Source organism: Protopterus annectens, chromosome 3.part0 (genome assembly GCF_019279795.1).
Source record: "Protopterus annectens isolate FY-2018-M chromosome 3.part0, PAN1.0, whole genome shotgun sequence".
Classification (NCBI taxonomy): domain Eukaryota; kingdom Metazoa; phylum Chordata; order Ceratodontiformes; family Protopteridae; genus Protopterus; species Protopterus annectens.
In genome coordinates this window covers 733,397,972-733,410,855 of record NC_056731.1, presented here as the reverse complement: position 1 = coordinate 733,410,855, position 12,884 = coordinate 733,397,972, and the positions used below count along the sequence as shown (strand labels likewise).

General features: G+C 44.3%; 1 protein-coding gene across 1 annotated transcript in view; it reads right to left on the bottom strand.

The window, feature by feature from the left end:
- The window catches only part of EXOC3 (exocyst complex component 3), a gene marked incomplete in the record, with an annotated part of 966,706 nt that overhangs the window by 606,942 nt on the left and 346,880 nt on the right, over positions 1-12,884 (bottom strand). Inside the window, 1 exon segment of the mRNA XM_044065090.1 lies at positions 10,623-10,748. Within this exon segment, the coding sequence (XP_043921025.1) occupies positions 10,623-10,748 (126 nt within the window).

Genomic DNA, 12,884 nt, shown 5'->3' with positions numbered 1-12,884 from the left:
AAAGCTAAAGAAGTAGCCAAAGCTCTGGTGGAATGAGCCTTAGGTTTATCAGGCAGCTTTTGATGTCTAATCTCATATACAAGGGAAATCAATGATGTTAGCCATCTGGATAATGATACCTTTGAAACTGAAAGTCCCTTTCTGCTCTGCATAGGAGACAAACAACTGATCAGATTTTCTGAACTGTTTAGTTCTATCCAAGTAGTACCTCAATTGACGGTGAACATCCAGGCAGTGTAATTTTTGTTCAGACCTATTGGAGTATTCTGGAAAAAAGACTGGTAGATCAATGGATTGATTCAGATTTGATGCAGATACCACTTTAGGCAAAAAGGACGGGTTAGTTCGTAAGGACACTCTGTCCTTATGAAACAAAAGATAAGGAGGACGACAACTGAGTGCTTGAAGTTCTGAAACTCTTCTAGCTGATGTAATAGCTACCAGAAAAAGAGTTTTCCATGATAACAATTTTAAGGAACAGGAAGCTGCAGGTTCGAAAGGGGGAAGAATCAAAGAAGCAAGAACTAAATTTAGGTCCCAAGGAAAAGGAGGATTTCTTATAGGAGGTCTGAGAAGAAAAACTCCTTTCAAAAAGGCTTTGCAGAGTTTGTGGGACATTAGGGCAGATTCAACAATACCCACATGAAAGTTAGAAATAGCTGCCAATTGAACTTTAAGTGTAGAGGGAGATGAACCTGCATGGAAGAGTTCAGCTAGAAAATCAAGGACTAGTTGGATGGAAGCGGTGAAAGGATCTATGTCCCTTCCTTGTGCCCAATATGAGAAGCGTTTCCACTTACTCAAATAAATCTTTCGAGTGGAAGATTTATGGGAAGCTATCAATATATCTCTAACAGAGTGAGATAATTGAGGAAGCCTGGCTAAGGTAGGAACTGGAGGAACCAAGCAGTGAGGTTCAGAGAGGGGAGGAGCGATGAAACTGACCCGACTGATGGATCAAAAGATCTGGAACTAGGTCCAGCTTCCACGGTCGCTCAAGAGAAACGATGTAGAAAGGGGAACCACACTTGTCGAGGCCAGTAAGGAGCAATGAGGATCAATGAGGCCTTCTGAGCGATAGCTTTCTGAATTACTTGAGAGATCAGTGGGAAAGGAGGAAATGCATACAGAAGTCCCGGGGCCAAACTTGGACTAGAGCGTCTCTGCTGGGTTGGCCTGGTAAAGGGAACAGAGTGAAAAATTCTCTGCACTTGCTGTTTTGGGAGTAGCAAAAGATCGCAGCAAGGCTGACCCCACTTGAGAAAAATTTCTCTCACCACAGAGTCTTTCAGAGACCACTCGTGAGGCATGAGAATAGCTCTGCTCAACTTGTCCATATATGATTGGACTTCCGGGATGTGCGTTGCTATCAGAAAACGCTGAGAAGAAATCGCCCATTGCCACAGTCTGAGTGCTTCTCGACACAGGGGGTATGATCTGGTTCCGCCTTGTTTGTTGATGTACCACACTACAGACATATTGTCTGTCTGGATTGCAATTGTTCCCAAGGGAAGAGAGTCTTGAAGGGCTTGCAACGCTAAAAGCACTGCTCTCATCTCCAGAACATTTATGTGCAAGTGGCATTCTTTTGGTTGCCATGTGCCCTGGACTGTCCTGCCCTGATAATGCCCCCCCCCCCCACCCGATCAGGGAGGCATCCGTTGTCAGTGTAGCAACCGGAGGAGGTGGCACAAAGGTCTTCCGACAGGAGATGGGGAAGACATCCACCACATGAGATGCTTTTTGCGCCTGCGTGATCACAATGGTGTGAGACATTGGAAGTTCCTGGTATGACCATTGAGTAAAAAGCATCCACTGAAGGATCCGCATGTGGTATCTGGCTAATGGAAGGAGAGGTATGGCGCTGCCATAATTCCCAACACCTTTAGAACTAACCTGGCTTTGATTCTGTTGTTGTTGAGAAGGAGTGATACCAATTTGTGAATGTCTGATATCCTTTGATGTGTTAGCCTTGCAGACATGTTTATCATTATCTAGATTTGCCTATGTAGGTAATAGTACGACAAGGCGACAAAACAGACTTTTCGCAATTTATTGAAATACCCAGTTTTTGACAAGCGAAAAGTATAATCTCTGGCCATCAGAAGGAGATGCTTGGTGGGAGCTGTGAGGAGCCAGTCGTCCAAATATGGAAACACCTGGAATCCTTGTCGTCTCAGGTGAGAAGCTACCACTGCCATGCATTTGGTAAACACCGGGGCAGTGGTGAGACCAAAGGGCAGGGCCCTGAACTGAAAATGTCTGGTTCCCAGCCTGAATCGGAGGAATCTTCTGGAGCGTGTGTTCATTTTATGTGATAGCACGCATCCCGAAGGTCTATAGAGCACATCCAGTTTCCTTTGCCCAAAAGGGAAGGATGGATTGCAGCGTGACCATCCGAAATCTTGTTTTCTTGACTGATTTGTTCAAGACACTGACATCCAAAATCGGGTCTCCAGTCCCCTGTTTTCTTTGGAACTAAAAAGAACCTTGAGTAGATTCCGGATCCTTGTTGGTCTACTGGCACTGGCTGAATTGCTCTTTTTGCAAGCAGTTTTGAAATTTCCAAAGCTGCTAGATCCCTTTGAGCGGGTGGAACATCTGGAAGGGATTTTTTTGACTGATTTGGAAAGCGAAAGGGGATAGAATAGCCTTGAAATGATGGACTGTACCCATTTGTCTTGAGTCAGGGATAGCCAGGCTTCTGGGTACAGTGACAATCTTCCCCCGACTGCCTCCGAAGATGGGCAGTCGGGCAACACCTCAGGGATGCTGAAAGGGCTTGTCAGGGAAGGCTTCCCGATTGCCCTGGTTCTGCGGACCCCCCCTGCCCCTAGGGCGACATCTACCATTGTTATTCCCACCTCTGCCTTTGGTAGGAAAACGACTCTGTACGTCAGGCGAAGTCCCTTGAGATTGTTTACGGAACCACATCTTTCCACGCTTCTGGCCATTGGGCTAAGGCCTAGAAGGGGTCAAAACGGACTCCGGCGGCAGAAAGGGTCTTGCCATCAGTCTCGCACCTAGTCAGGGTTTCTTTCACTTGAGGACCAAAGAGGGATGATCCATCAAAGGGAGTTCGTGAAAGACGTCTTGAAAGGGTCCGCAAAATTGCATAGCCGCATCCAGGCGTGCCTACGTAAGGCCACACCTGTCCCTGCGGCTCTGCTCGCTCCATCAGCCGCGTAAGAAAGGAGGCATGGAGGAGTTGGATATGGAATTAAGGGTAGCCAGCTGCGTGCTCATCTTGTCTTGGAAACCCGCAGCTGTAGGATCCTTTAACATTTCACTCGCTTCCTTGATCAGGTCCCTTTGAAGGCGAGTAAAATGGCACAGGTAGTTCAGCGCATGGTAAATGTCGCTGAGGAGAACATCCGCTTCCGTGCCTATCCATGGACCTAGATTCCTTGTTAGGTGGATGGACAGGTACTGAAGGATCAGCTAGTTCCTTCTTTGTGGCAGCAGCTACCACCATAGCATCCACAGAAACTCCTTTTGTTAGAAATTGCTTGTCTGCTGGAGCTGTTATGTACTTAGAAGGTCTCCTGGGAGTGGGGTCCACTGAATCAGGAGCCGTCCATGCCTTCTTAGCAACCACCTGCATGAGGGGGTCAAGGGGGACACCCAGGAGGTGGAAGGGCGAGAGCCAAACGCCTCAAGATACACAGATTCGTCCTCCGAAGGGTTGAGGGCTGGCCAATTTCCCCTCTGTTTCAGGATCTCCAGAATGTCTGCAAATGAGACATCTTCAGAAGGGGAACGGGGAACCCTCAGAATCATCCAAATCTGTGTCTGATGTGATGGACTCAGGTGAGTCAATGTGTTTCCTCTTACACTTCCTCTTCCGAGGGGCTCTTCTGCCAAATCAGGAGAGGCCTCGAAGAGGATGAAATCCCACAGGGGTTTCCTGAGGAGCTGGCTCTCTGCGGTCCGGGATGAGGGAGTGAGTCGACTTACCCTGAGGCACCATAGAGGGAGGGGCGGGAGCCGACTGTGGAGTAGAGCCAGGCTCTAACACACTCCGCATGACCTCGAATGCACCCCTGTCAGGCAGAGCCAGAGGTCCCGCTCCGAGCTAAGAACCCCTCGGCACCGACAGTGATGGCTCCGAGGCCGATGTCGGAGCCGAACTCACCAGCGCCAAGCCCGAGAGGGAGAGGGGTCGGACAAGGGTCGATGCCACTCACCCCTCGAGTCGGAGGGAAGTCCGGCGCCGAGATTCCTCCAAAGAAGAAAGCGGAGCCGACGGGCCGACAATTGTATCGGCTCGGCGTAATCACAGTCTCGGTTCCGACACGACCCGGCTCCGAACTCAAAAGAGAGAAGGAGGAAAATGTTGATGGACAGGGGCAGGCATCGACTGATGAGTCGGGCTCTGAAGCATCTGGGCCAGTGCCTCGGACTTAAGTAGTCGACTCACTACCCTCTGAAGGTCATGATCCGACAGCCTCGATGACCTAGAGGAGTGAGACCTTTGGCTCCGTTCAGACAGCAGGGGAGATCCTGGAGCCGAATGAACGGAGCCAAGAGATGGTGACCTCGACCTCTTCCTAGTTGTCGGCTCCGAAGGTCTGGTCGGAGCCGACACGGGAACCTCTATAACCTCGGCCCCGGCCGGAGCCGAGGGAGCCACAGAAACTGTGGACTGAGACTTATCGGCTCCAGCCGGAGCCGATAAAGGCAAAGGTTGAGAAACCTGAGGTCTCGGCTCAGGAGCGGAGCCGAAGACCTTGCTTAGAGGGCTTCCCTGTTGAAACAGACAGGGAATCCTCTGGCTTAAGTAAGCCTCTAAGAATCAGTTTATTCTTTCTTTCCTGCAGGACCCTGGGGCTGAAGCCATGGCACACAGCACAGGAGTCCTGCAGGTGCAAACCCCAGACAATATTCACAAGAAGTGTGGCGTCTGTCAGAGACATTTTCTGACAGCACGCATCACACTTCTTGAATCGAGACCTTTGCTTCTTTAGACATTTTGTTATAACAGGTGTACACAAACACACACAGACACACTAGTTACACCCTGTCAAAATTAACTTATAATAAAAAACAGTGCTAGAATTTTAATAAAATAATTCACACACACTCCACTAGGGAAGGAAAGGCCAAAGGCCCAAGGGAAGAACCTAAGGTTCTTGAGGGAAAAAAACGGAAAATTTTTGGGAAGGTATAAAAAGTTTTCTAACTACACTAAACTAAGAAAAAAAAAAAAATATTAAATTAAAGGGGTTTTTAAAGACTGATTTCACTAAGAAATAGTACTTACCAGGAACCGGTAGAAAAACCGACCTCGAAGCTGTAGCGCAAGCGAGATCTGAGGTAACTCGCCTAGCATTGTGGGATATAAGGGAGCCTCGAGGCGGTGGAACCAACTCGAGCTTTTAGAGTGGCAGTCGGGCCGAGGTCGGCTCCGAACCCATCCAGCAAGAATGAAGGCGAGATAGACAACTTAACATCAGAAATTTCAGAATTCTAATCAGAAGGAAAATCAGTCCTAGGTCTCAAGAGGGAGAAGGGTGGCTTCCCCTGATTAGAATAATAAGGTCTTCATCCATTCTTATCATATGTTTTTAGGCACAGGGGCCTGACCATGTGGTCTGGGCGTCAGTTTTCTTGGTAAGGACTGAGTTTTAGGCCTTGAATAAGAAGATGGTGTCGGTTTAATATGCAAGTCAGTAGGCCTGAAGCCGGTGCCTGCACAGTGGCTCCGGACCAATCCAAGGTAGAGACATCCGCAAGTTTCACAATCGAAGAAGCATCTAGCGGCATACCGGACTCCGAATGGGTCTCAGTAGAGGCCTGCAAATCTGAAGTAGCAGGTATCAGGGGCTGTGAAAGCGCCTCAATGAGTACCGGCGAACTGGTGACTAGCTTAGGAGAAGAGTCGTCTGCAGCTTTGGACCTGTGCGGTCTGTCTCTGTCATTATCTTTGCATTTATTTGGAATGTCGGTAGTCGGGTGGCTTACTGAAGCCATTTCTGGATAACTAAACAGAATACCAAAATATATGCGAAAATGAACCGACGACGAATAGGGCGAGGTTTAAATAAGGCACAAAATCGACAGCGAGGTACGTTGTGGTCTGGGCCTAAGCAAGGAATGCAGTACGCATGAAAATCTTTATGAGGTATTTGCTTTCCACAAGAAATACAATTATTAACTTTTACTGACATCGATTTAGAGCAAGAAAAAGTATCCCCAACGGGGTACTTAGTTTAGTGGAAGACTTCGGATCTGAAACTCGAAAATGAAAATTTCAGGAGTCAGCAGACCGGCACTTGTGAACTGCTTCTGCTTCGGGCACCGCATGGCAAGAAAGACTGATGTAATGGCATCGGCTGCATGCTTTATACCCCTGACTACCTGACGTCATGGAAGATGACACAGCAACCGACACAGGACCCAAGACTTTAATAATCAAGCTGACTGAGGGCTACTTGCAAGCAGATAACCCAAATGTGATGACTGCTACAGTGTAACACGAAGGACATCAGCAAGTTCTGTTTCAACATAAATTTTATGAACTGACGTCAGGGAAAATAATCAAAGCAATTTTGAGCTTTCACAATATAAGAAATGTTGAAAAAATTTAATTCAAAGATAACCTCACTGTGTTTTTTGAGCAAGCTCTGAAAATGTTTACCATTGCAAGTCAAAAAATGGCACACTGTAAAAAGATAGTTACTTGGGAAACACCTGAAAAAGCTATACAAAGATCCAAGAGAAGTGAGTAAAATGAACTCAGCACAACACTCAAAGCATTTAAAATGTAAAGATAAATTTGCAAAAAAAAATAAATAAACAGGCTTGGATGACATGATTACTGACATGGCCATTTTTGAGAAACCTCTAAATGGGTGTGTACACAAACACAAAAGGAATAAAAAGAAGAAATCCAAGAACTGCTCTGCCCATCCACAGCAAACTGACATTATGGACATCGCATTTCTATGTAACAAAAAGTGGAAAGTGTCAAAAATACAGCAGTTGTAGAAAGGTTAGAGCTTACTGAAGAAAGGGCTGGACTAAATTTCAAACTAGAGAATGAAAAGGCAAATTTGATGCCAAGATGGAAAATTTAGAGAACTGCAGATAGTCCAGGTCTGAACTTGTAGCATCTGCTAAACAAGAAAGCAGAGAAATATCAGACAGTAAAGACTACCAATAAAGCCAACACAGTATTTATTCAAAGACTCTTAACAGGCATCACTTTAAAGTTAATGTGGTACAAAATATAATGCAGTCACATAGACACCCAAGTAAGAGAACATGGTACCCTACCAGTGTTACTGCATGAAAACTTGACTATGGTTCAGAATAAATATTTCAAGCAAATCGCAGTGATATCACTAATGCAGACCATGGCAAAGATGAGGGTTGGTGGAAGAAAACAGCAAGAGACCAATATGCTAAGGACTTCTGTATATAGTTGTATCAAGCAAAAGTTAGATTTGCTCTTGGAAACTCATCTGCACCTTTCAAATTAAATTTATATAAAGTTCTAGCTGTTTATGTTCTGTTACTTCCTGTTTACTGTTACCTTTACATAAGAGCAAAAGGCATTGTTCAAACAGTGCAAATTAAAAAAAAATAAATAAATGCTGTAGCTCAAATTCCCCATACTGGAATTTAGGGATGTGGCTACTGTTGTCTTTCCGGTAATACAGGCCTAATTTACTTCAATACTAGGAGAAACGGACCAGGATATTAAGCTGAAGGGAGCCATGGATTTTTATGTCTTGTCAAGTGCAGTTATAGGTACTAGAAGTGCCATTATGAAACTGCAAAAATTCCATGTAAAGAAAGTTTACTAGGCTGAAAGTGACCACTGCTGAGTCTACTACCACGAATTGTGGACAAAATTCATAAGCGCACTCGCAAACTGGTCTAAGGTCAGACAAAAGCATCTACAGAAGAAACGGCAGTCATTTAAGTGAATCAGCCAATAAAAAAGGCTGCCAGTCCATTCCTTCAATGGCTGTACTGCAAACAAGACCCTTGCCTTACCCACAACTGGCAATAAAGAATTAATCCAGTGCTCTGATGGAGGCACAAGCAAACAAGAAGCCATACTGACAGTATATGCTGCTGGGAAGAGTCGAGTAGAAGGGTAGTTGTTAGTCGTGTTCACGTACAGCACACACGCACACACACACACACACGGACTCTTCTCCACTTACTTCCTCAATATTCAAAAGTAAAAGCACAAGCAGTGCACCAAAACCCTGTCAGAACTCCAAGTTCCTTTGTACAGAAAACGTATTGACAAAAAACAAGAAATAAACAAGTTGTCATTAATTGTGCACAAGCACCAAACATAAAATACGTTTCTAGATTCTTAAATGTATCACCTTCAAGCAAAATGTCACAAGCAGTTAAACAATGAAAGGAAGTTGTCACAAAGTGTACGCAAGCACCAAAACACTTAAACGGTGTTTTAAGTATGTAAAGCTTTAAATCCTTACTCTTCAGTTAAAATGTCTAAAATGCAGTACATCCTTTCTAAGAAAAACAGTCTCAGTATTCAACAATAATCTCCACTTACAGTAGTTTCTGGCAAAAAACTTCTGATATTAATAAAATTGCAGGTATACTTAAAGTTTCCTAGGTATACACTATGCTAATGATGTGGTCTTTATAAGCCTGGCCTTGCAACCCAAATGTATCCCACGGACTATTTTGCCTTAGAGGTTATTTTAAAGGGTGTATATTAGTTAGGTTGGGCATTATTTAAATGCTGCCTCTGTCCATCAGAGACACAGACGCCAGACCAGGGATGAATTTCCAATTTCACATCCACTGGTCCAGGGTACAATTGAAAAAGGTTAGGAAAGGGCACAAGCACCAAACATAAAATACATTTTGAGATGCTTAAATAGAGCATCCCTTAGGTACAGTTTCCTTTTTCCAGTCCTTCAGGAAAAAAAAATACAACACAAGTATTTATAAAGGCAACATTTTCTTTGAGGAAAGGTTCCCCTATGGGAACTACTCTGTCAGAAATAAAGTCTGTAACCAATTGCTGCTCCTGTGAAGCTTCACAGCTGCCTTCCCCTGAGGCGACAAGAAAGTCCTGAAGTTGTCTAGACATGGCTATCCCCCTGGAGGGAAATCGGCAGTCAATCAGTAGTCACAGTATAGATATGGGAGGCAGGCAGAGGTTTTTGGAGACTGGCTGGCTGTTGTAGTCTGGGCAGGATACAACTGAAATAGACAAAAGGTTGCTGCAGCAGTGAGAAAGATGGATAACAATCTGATTGGAAGGACTTGGACAAAGTAGCAACTTCCAAATGTGAACAGCAACAATGTTTGGTGTGAATTGACTAATGCACAGTTAAAGAGACATGGAGAAGATTCCTTTGATGCTGAGCATTATGGATAGCAGGGAAGGGTCCAAGACAGCTGGGGAAAGTTTTAGGTACTGGACTAATTAAATTGTGTTGGTCTTAGACCTACTGTTGACAGATGAAACTTCTTAAAGGCAGGATGAACACTTTAGCTACTTTGAGCTTTCTGTGGTATTTAAAGTACATGCCTGAACACTTAAGTGTTTGAAGGACACAGTGCCTAGCTACAGATGCCCAAAGATATGGAATAACAGTTGCACTTGATAATCCAGGTGTCCAGAATATCACAAACACAGACGCATCACAATCCATTTAACATGTATATATATATATATATATATATATATATATATACATATATATATATATATATATATATATATATATATATATATATATATATATATATATATATATTGGCCTTACGATCTGAGAAACAAATAGATGAGCTATATGCTATTCTGAAAGCTTTACTCAACCGCTACGTTTACTTTTCTAAAAATTCACTCCTTCACTCTGATCTCTCCTTTCATAGCCTAACATTACTGACTCTTCAGAGCAACTTTAGATTTTAATATTTGTAAAGATCACAGACCAGATGCATTACACTTTACTCTCTTCTACAACTCAATTCCTGGAGATGCTTTCTTTATCTCTTCTTTTCTGAGCACTGCTTTGGCTATGGTTATCAATGGATACATCTGAAGAAGTACACAATAATTTCCCTCTCCAAGGGGTGTATATTTAACTTTTCTAAATACGAGACTTAGTGATCAGTTTCCTCATTACAATCTTACCAAATTCTAAGAACTTGTACTCAGCTCCTACATCTATCCTCATTTCTTGCCAATGTACTGCATTTCTAGTTTCATCCACATTTCTACTTATGTAGTTCTGTTCTTTTTAGTACAATGCATTATCAATTTGCAGAAGTCACATTGGTTCTTAAAGTTTGGAAACATTTTTTTAAATCACACAACACCATGTCACTATACTGCTTACATTACTTTGATAAGCAGGTGCCAAATCTCATCTTCCAGTGTTCTCTAATACTAAGTGTGGCTCTTCGAACAGAAGGTCTAACTGTTTTGCAAAATGTTCTGCCAGAGAGCAAGCACAGTATGCTGGAAGTTCTCCAGAAGTTTCAAGGCTCTTGCTGCCTTAGTGGTGCAGTTTAAAGCCTGAATGGAAGTCTGGATATCATGGAATACAGTCTCACCCAAGGCACTCATCTGTCATGCAATTATAAGGACTTAAAGGCACACTTTAAAGACCTACTTGGAATACAATTGCTGGAAGTGTGGTCTGATAGTACCCATCTTGGTCTGATTCAGGCTCAGTTTCCTTTTTCCAGTCTTTCTTATCTGTATCTAGTGCTTTTCGCAGCCAGCCAATGATGTTGCTCTACAAAAACAGAACAAGTAATAAAACATATAGCAAAGCATAAAACTATGTTTATACAACAAGCCCTCATCAAATCCTGCACTATTAAGAATTATACTACAAATGGTATCTCTCACTATATAGTTAATGAAGTTGCTAACCAAAATGAAGTACAGTTGTGTACACTTACCATAAATGTAGACGTTCGAGTGCATTCACTGTTGCAGTCATCACACATTCACCAAACATTACCACCTGCCTATATTTTCCTAATCCAGGGTGGGTTTTGCAACTGCAGTCCTGCAGGGCATACCAGGACTGCAGCAGTGAATACACTCTAACATCTACATTTATGGTAAGTGTACACAACTGTACTATGTTCTTCATGTTTCACTGTTGCAGTCATCACACTTGGGTTGATTCCCAAAGCTGAAGAAAGGGTGGAGGGAGTCAAGAAGAGTTTGGGCTGGCTAGTATGCCCTGCAGGACTGCAGTTGCAAAACCAGCCCTGGATTAGGAAAATATAGGCAGGTGGTAACGTTTGGTGAATGTGTGATCACTGCAACAGTGAAACACGAAGAAAATCTATTAGTTTCTAAGTATTTCTTTTGTCCTCATCTTCAGCTTAATAATTTCTGAACTACTGATAAGGAGAAACACCATCTCAGGAAACACCCAACTGCCAATGTGAGAAATGGCTGCATACTAGAATTTTAATCCAGCAAAGCCTGTAATAGTGGGTTCAATTGTCTACAATTTCAATCCTTAACATCTTAAAATATAAAAATATGCATTATTGTATATCAAAATCCATTCTGGCAAAGCACAGGTAACTTACTGCCTTAAACAGGAAAAGGACTTGAGCTACCATTATTCAGCATCTTAGTAAGGTACATTCAACTTGAGATCATTAGCTTGGGAAACATTCAATATGTGAAAAGTTATGATCTGAAGTAGTAGTCTTCATTTGGTCTTCAACTTGTGGGTTACCGGATCCCTCTCGGATCCGACTCAGACACATATCCAGCATCTGATCCATGCTCAAAGCTCCTGTCTCCTTCCTCCCTTCAGATCTCATTTGCCGCATTTCAGTCTGCATTGTGATCCATGCTCTCTGCTGCAAAAGTAGTGATAAGTGCTCTTTTTTTGGTCAAATCTTCTCTTTTCTTCTCTATTCTGCTTTCTAACTCCCTTACGTGCTTTACAGTCTGTTTAAAAAAAAAAAGTATACATCTCCCACTTTATATTTCTGTGTGCATGGTCTGTGTGACTGTATGCATGCTGGGCCTAGGTTGGGACATGTCCAAAGCTCCAAAACCTGGCTTCAGAAAGTGCATAGTGTGGCTATAAGCCCTCCCCAGCTTGGCCACATTCTGTGTGTAGTTTGTCTTGGGGCAGCCCATCTACAAACCTCCTGTTCCACCTGTGCCGGGTTTAATCCCAGAGCATTCATGGACAGTAGGAACAAACTTATTTTGAAGGGCCTTCTTCCCTCCTCGTCCGCCAGGACTAAAGACCCTGCCACCCTGGCCTCTGCCCCTGCCTCCCACCCAGCCTCTGGGACTCAAACTCCTGCCAAGAGGACTGGGGATGGAGACAAGTCATCCACAAGGGATAGGCCAAAGAAGCGATCCCCAGATCGCTCGGCTTCGGCCGGCCCTCCAGCTAAAATTGCATCAGCTCCGAGGCTGGAGTCTCCCTGGCTCTGTTCCCCTCGGTTCTCTCCAGAGTCAGAGGAACCCTGGACCCAGTCGCTGGCTCAGGCTTTTCCTCACTGCCCCTCAAGGCTGGTGTCTGTCGCCTCCTCCTCCCGTTCCACCCAGAGCCTTAGTGAAGCAGAGATGGATAGGATGATGCGGAACTTCATCTACACCCAGATATGGATGGGAGCCTTGCCTGCCTCCTCTCCCTCCGGAGCAAGGAGCATACAGCCCTTTTTCACCCCCATTACTCCTCCTTCGATCCCTTGGATCAGAGGACATTCAGCGTTGAGGGGCCGGCTCCAATGGTACCTTGTACCTCAATGCCGGCCATGACCTTGAACAGGTCGGATCAGACTAGCTCAGATCCGGCAGGCTCAGAGCCACTGCCTCAGCATCAGATCCGAGAGGTTGGTGTCGGCTCTAAGTTTGTCAGACCGGAGCCTTCCCCTTGGCG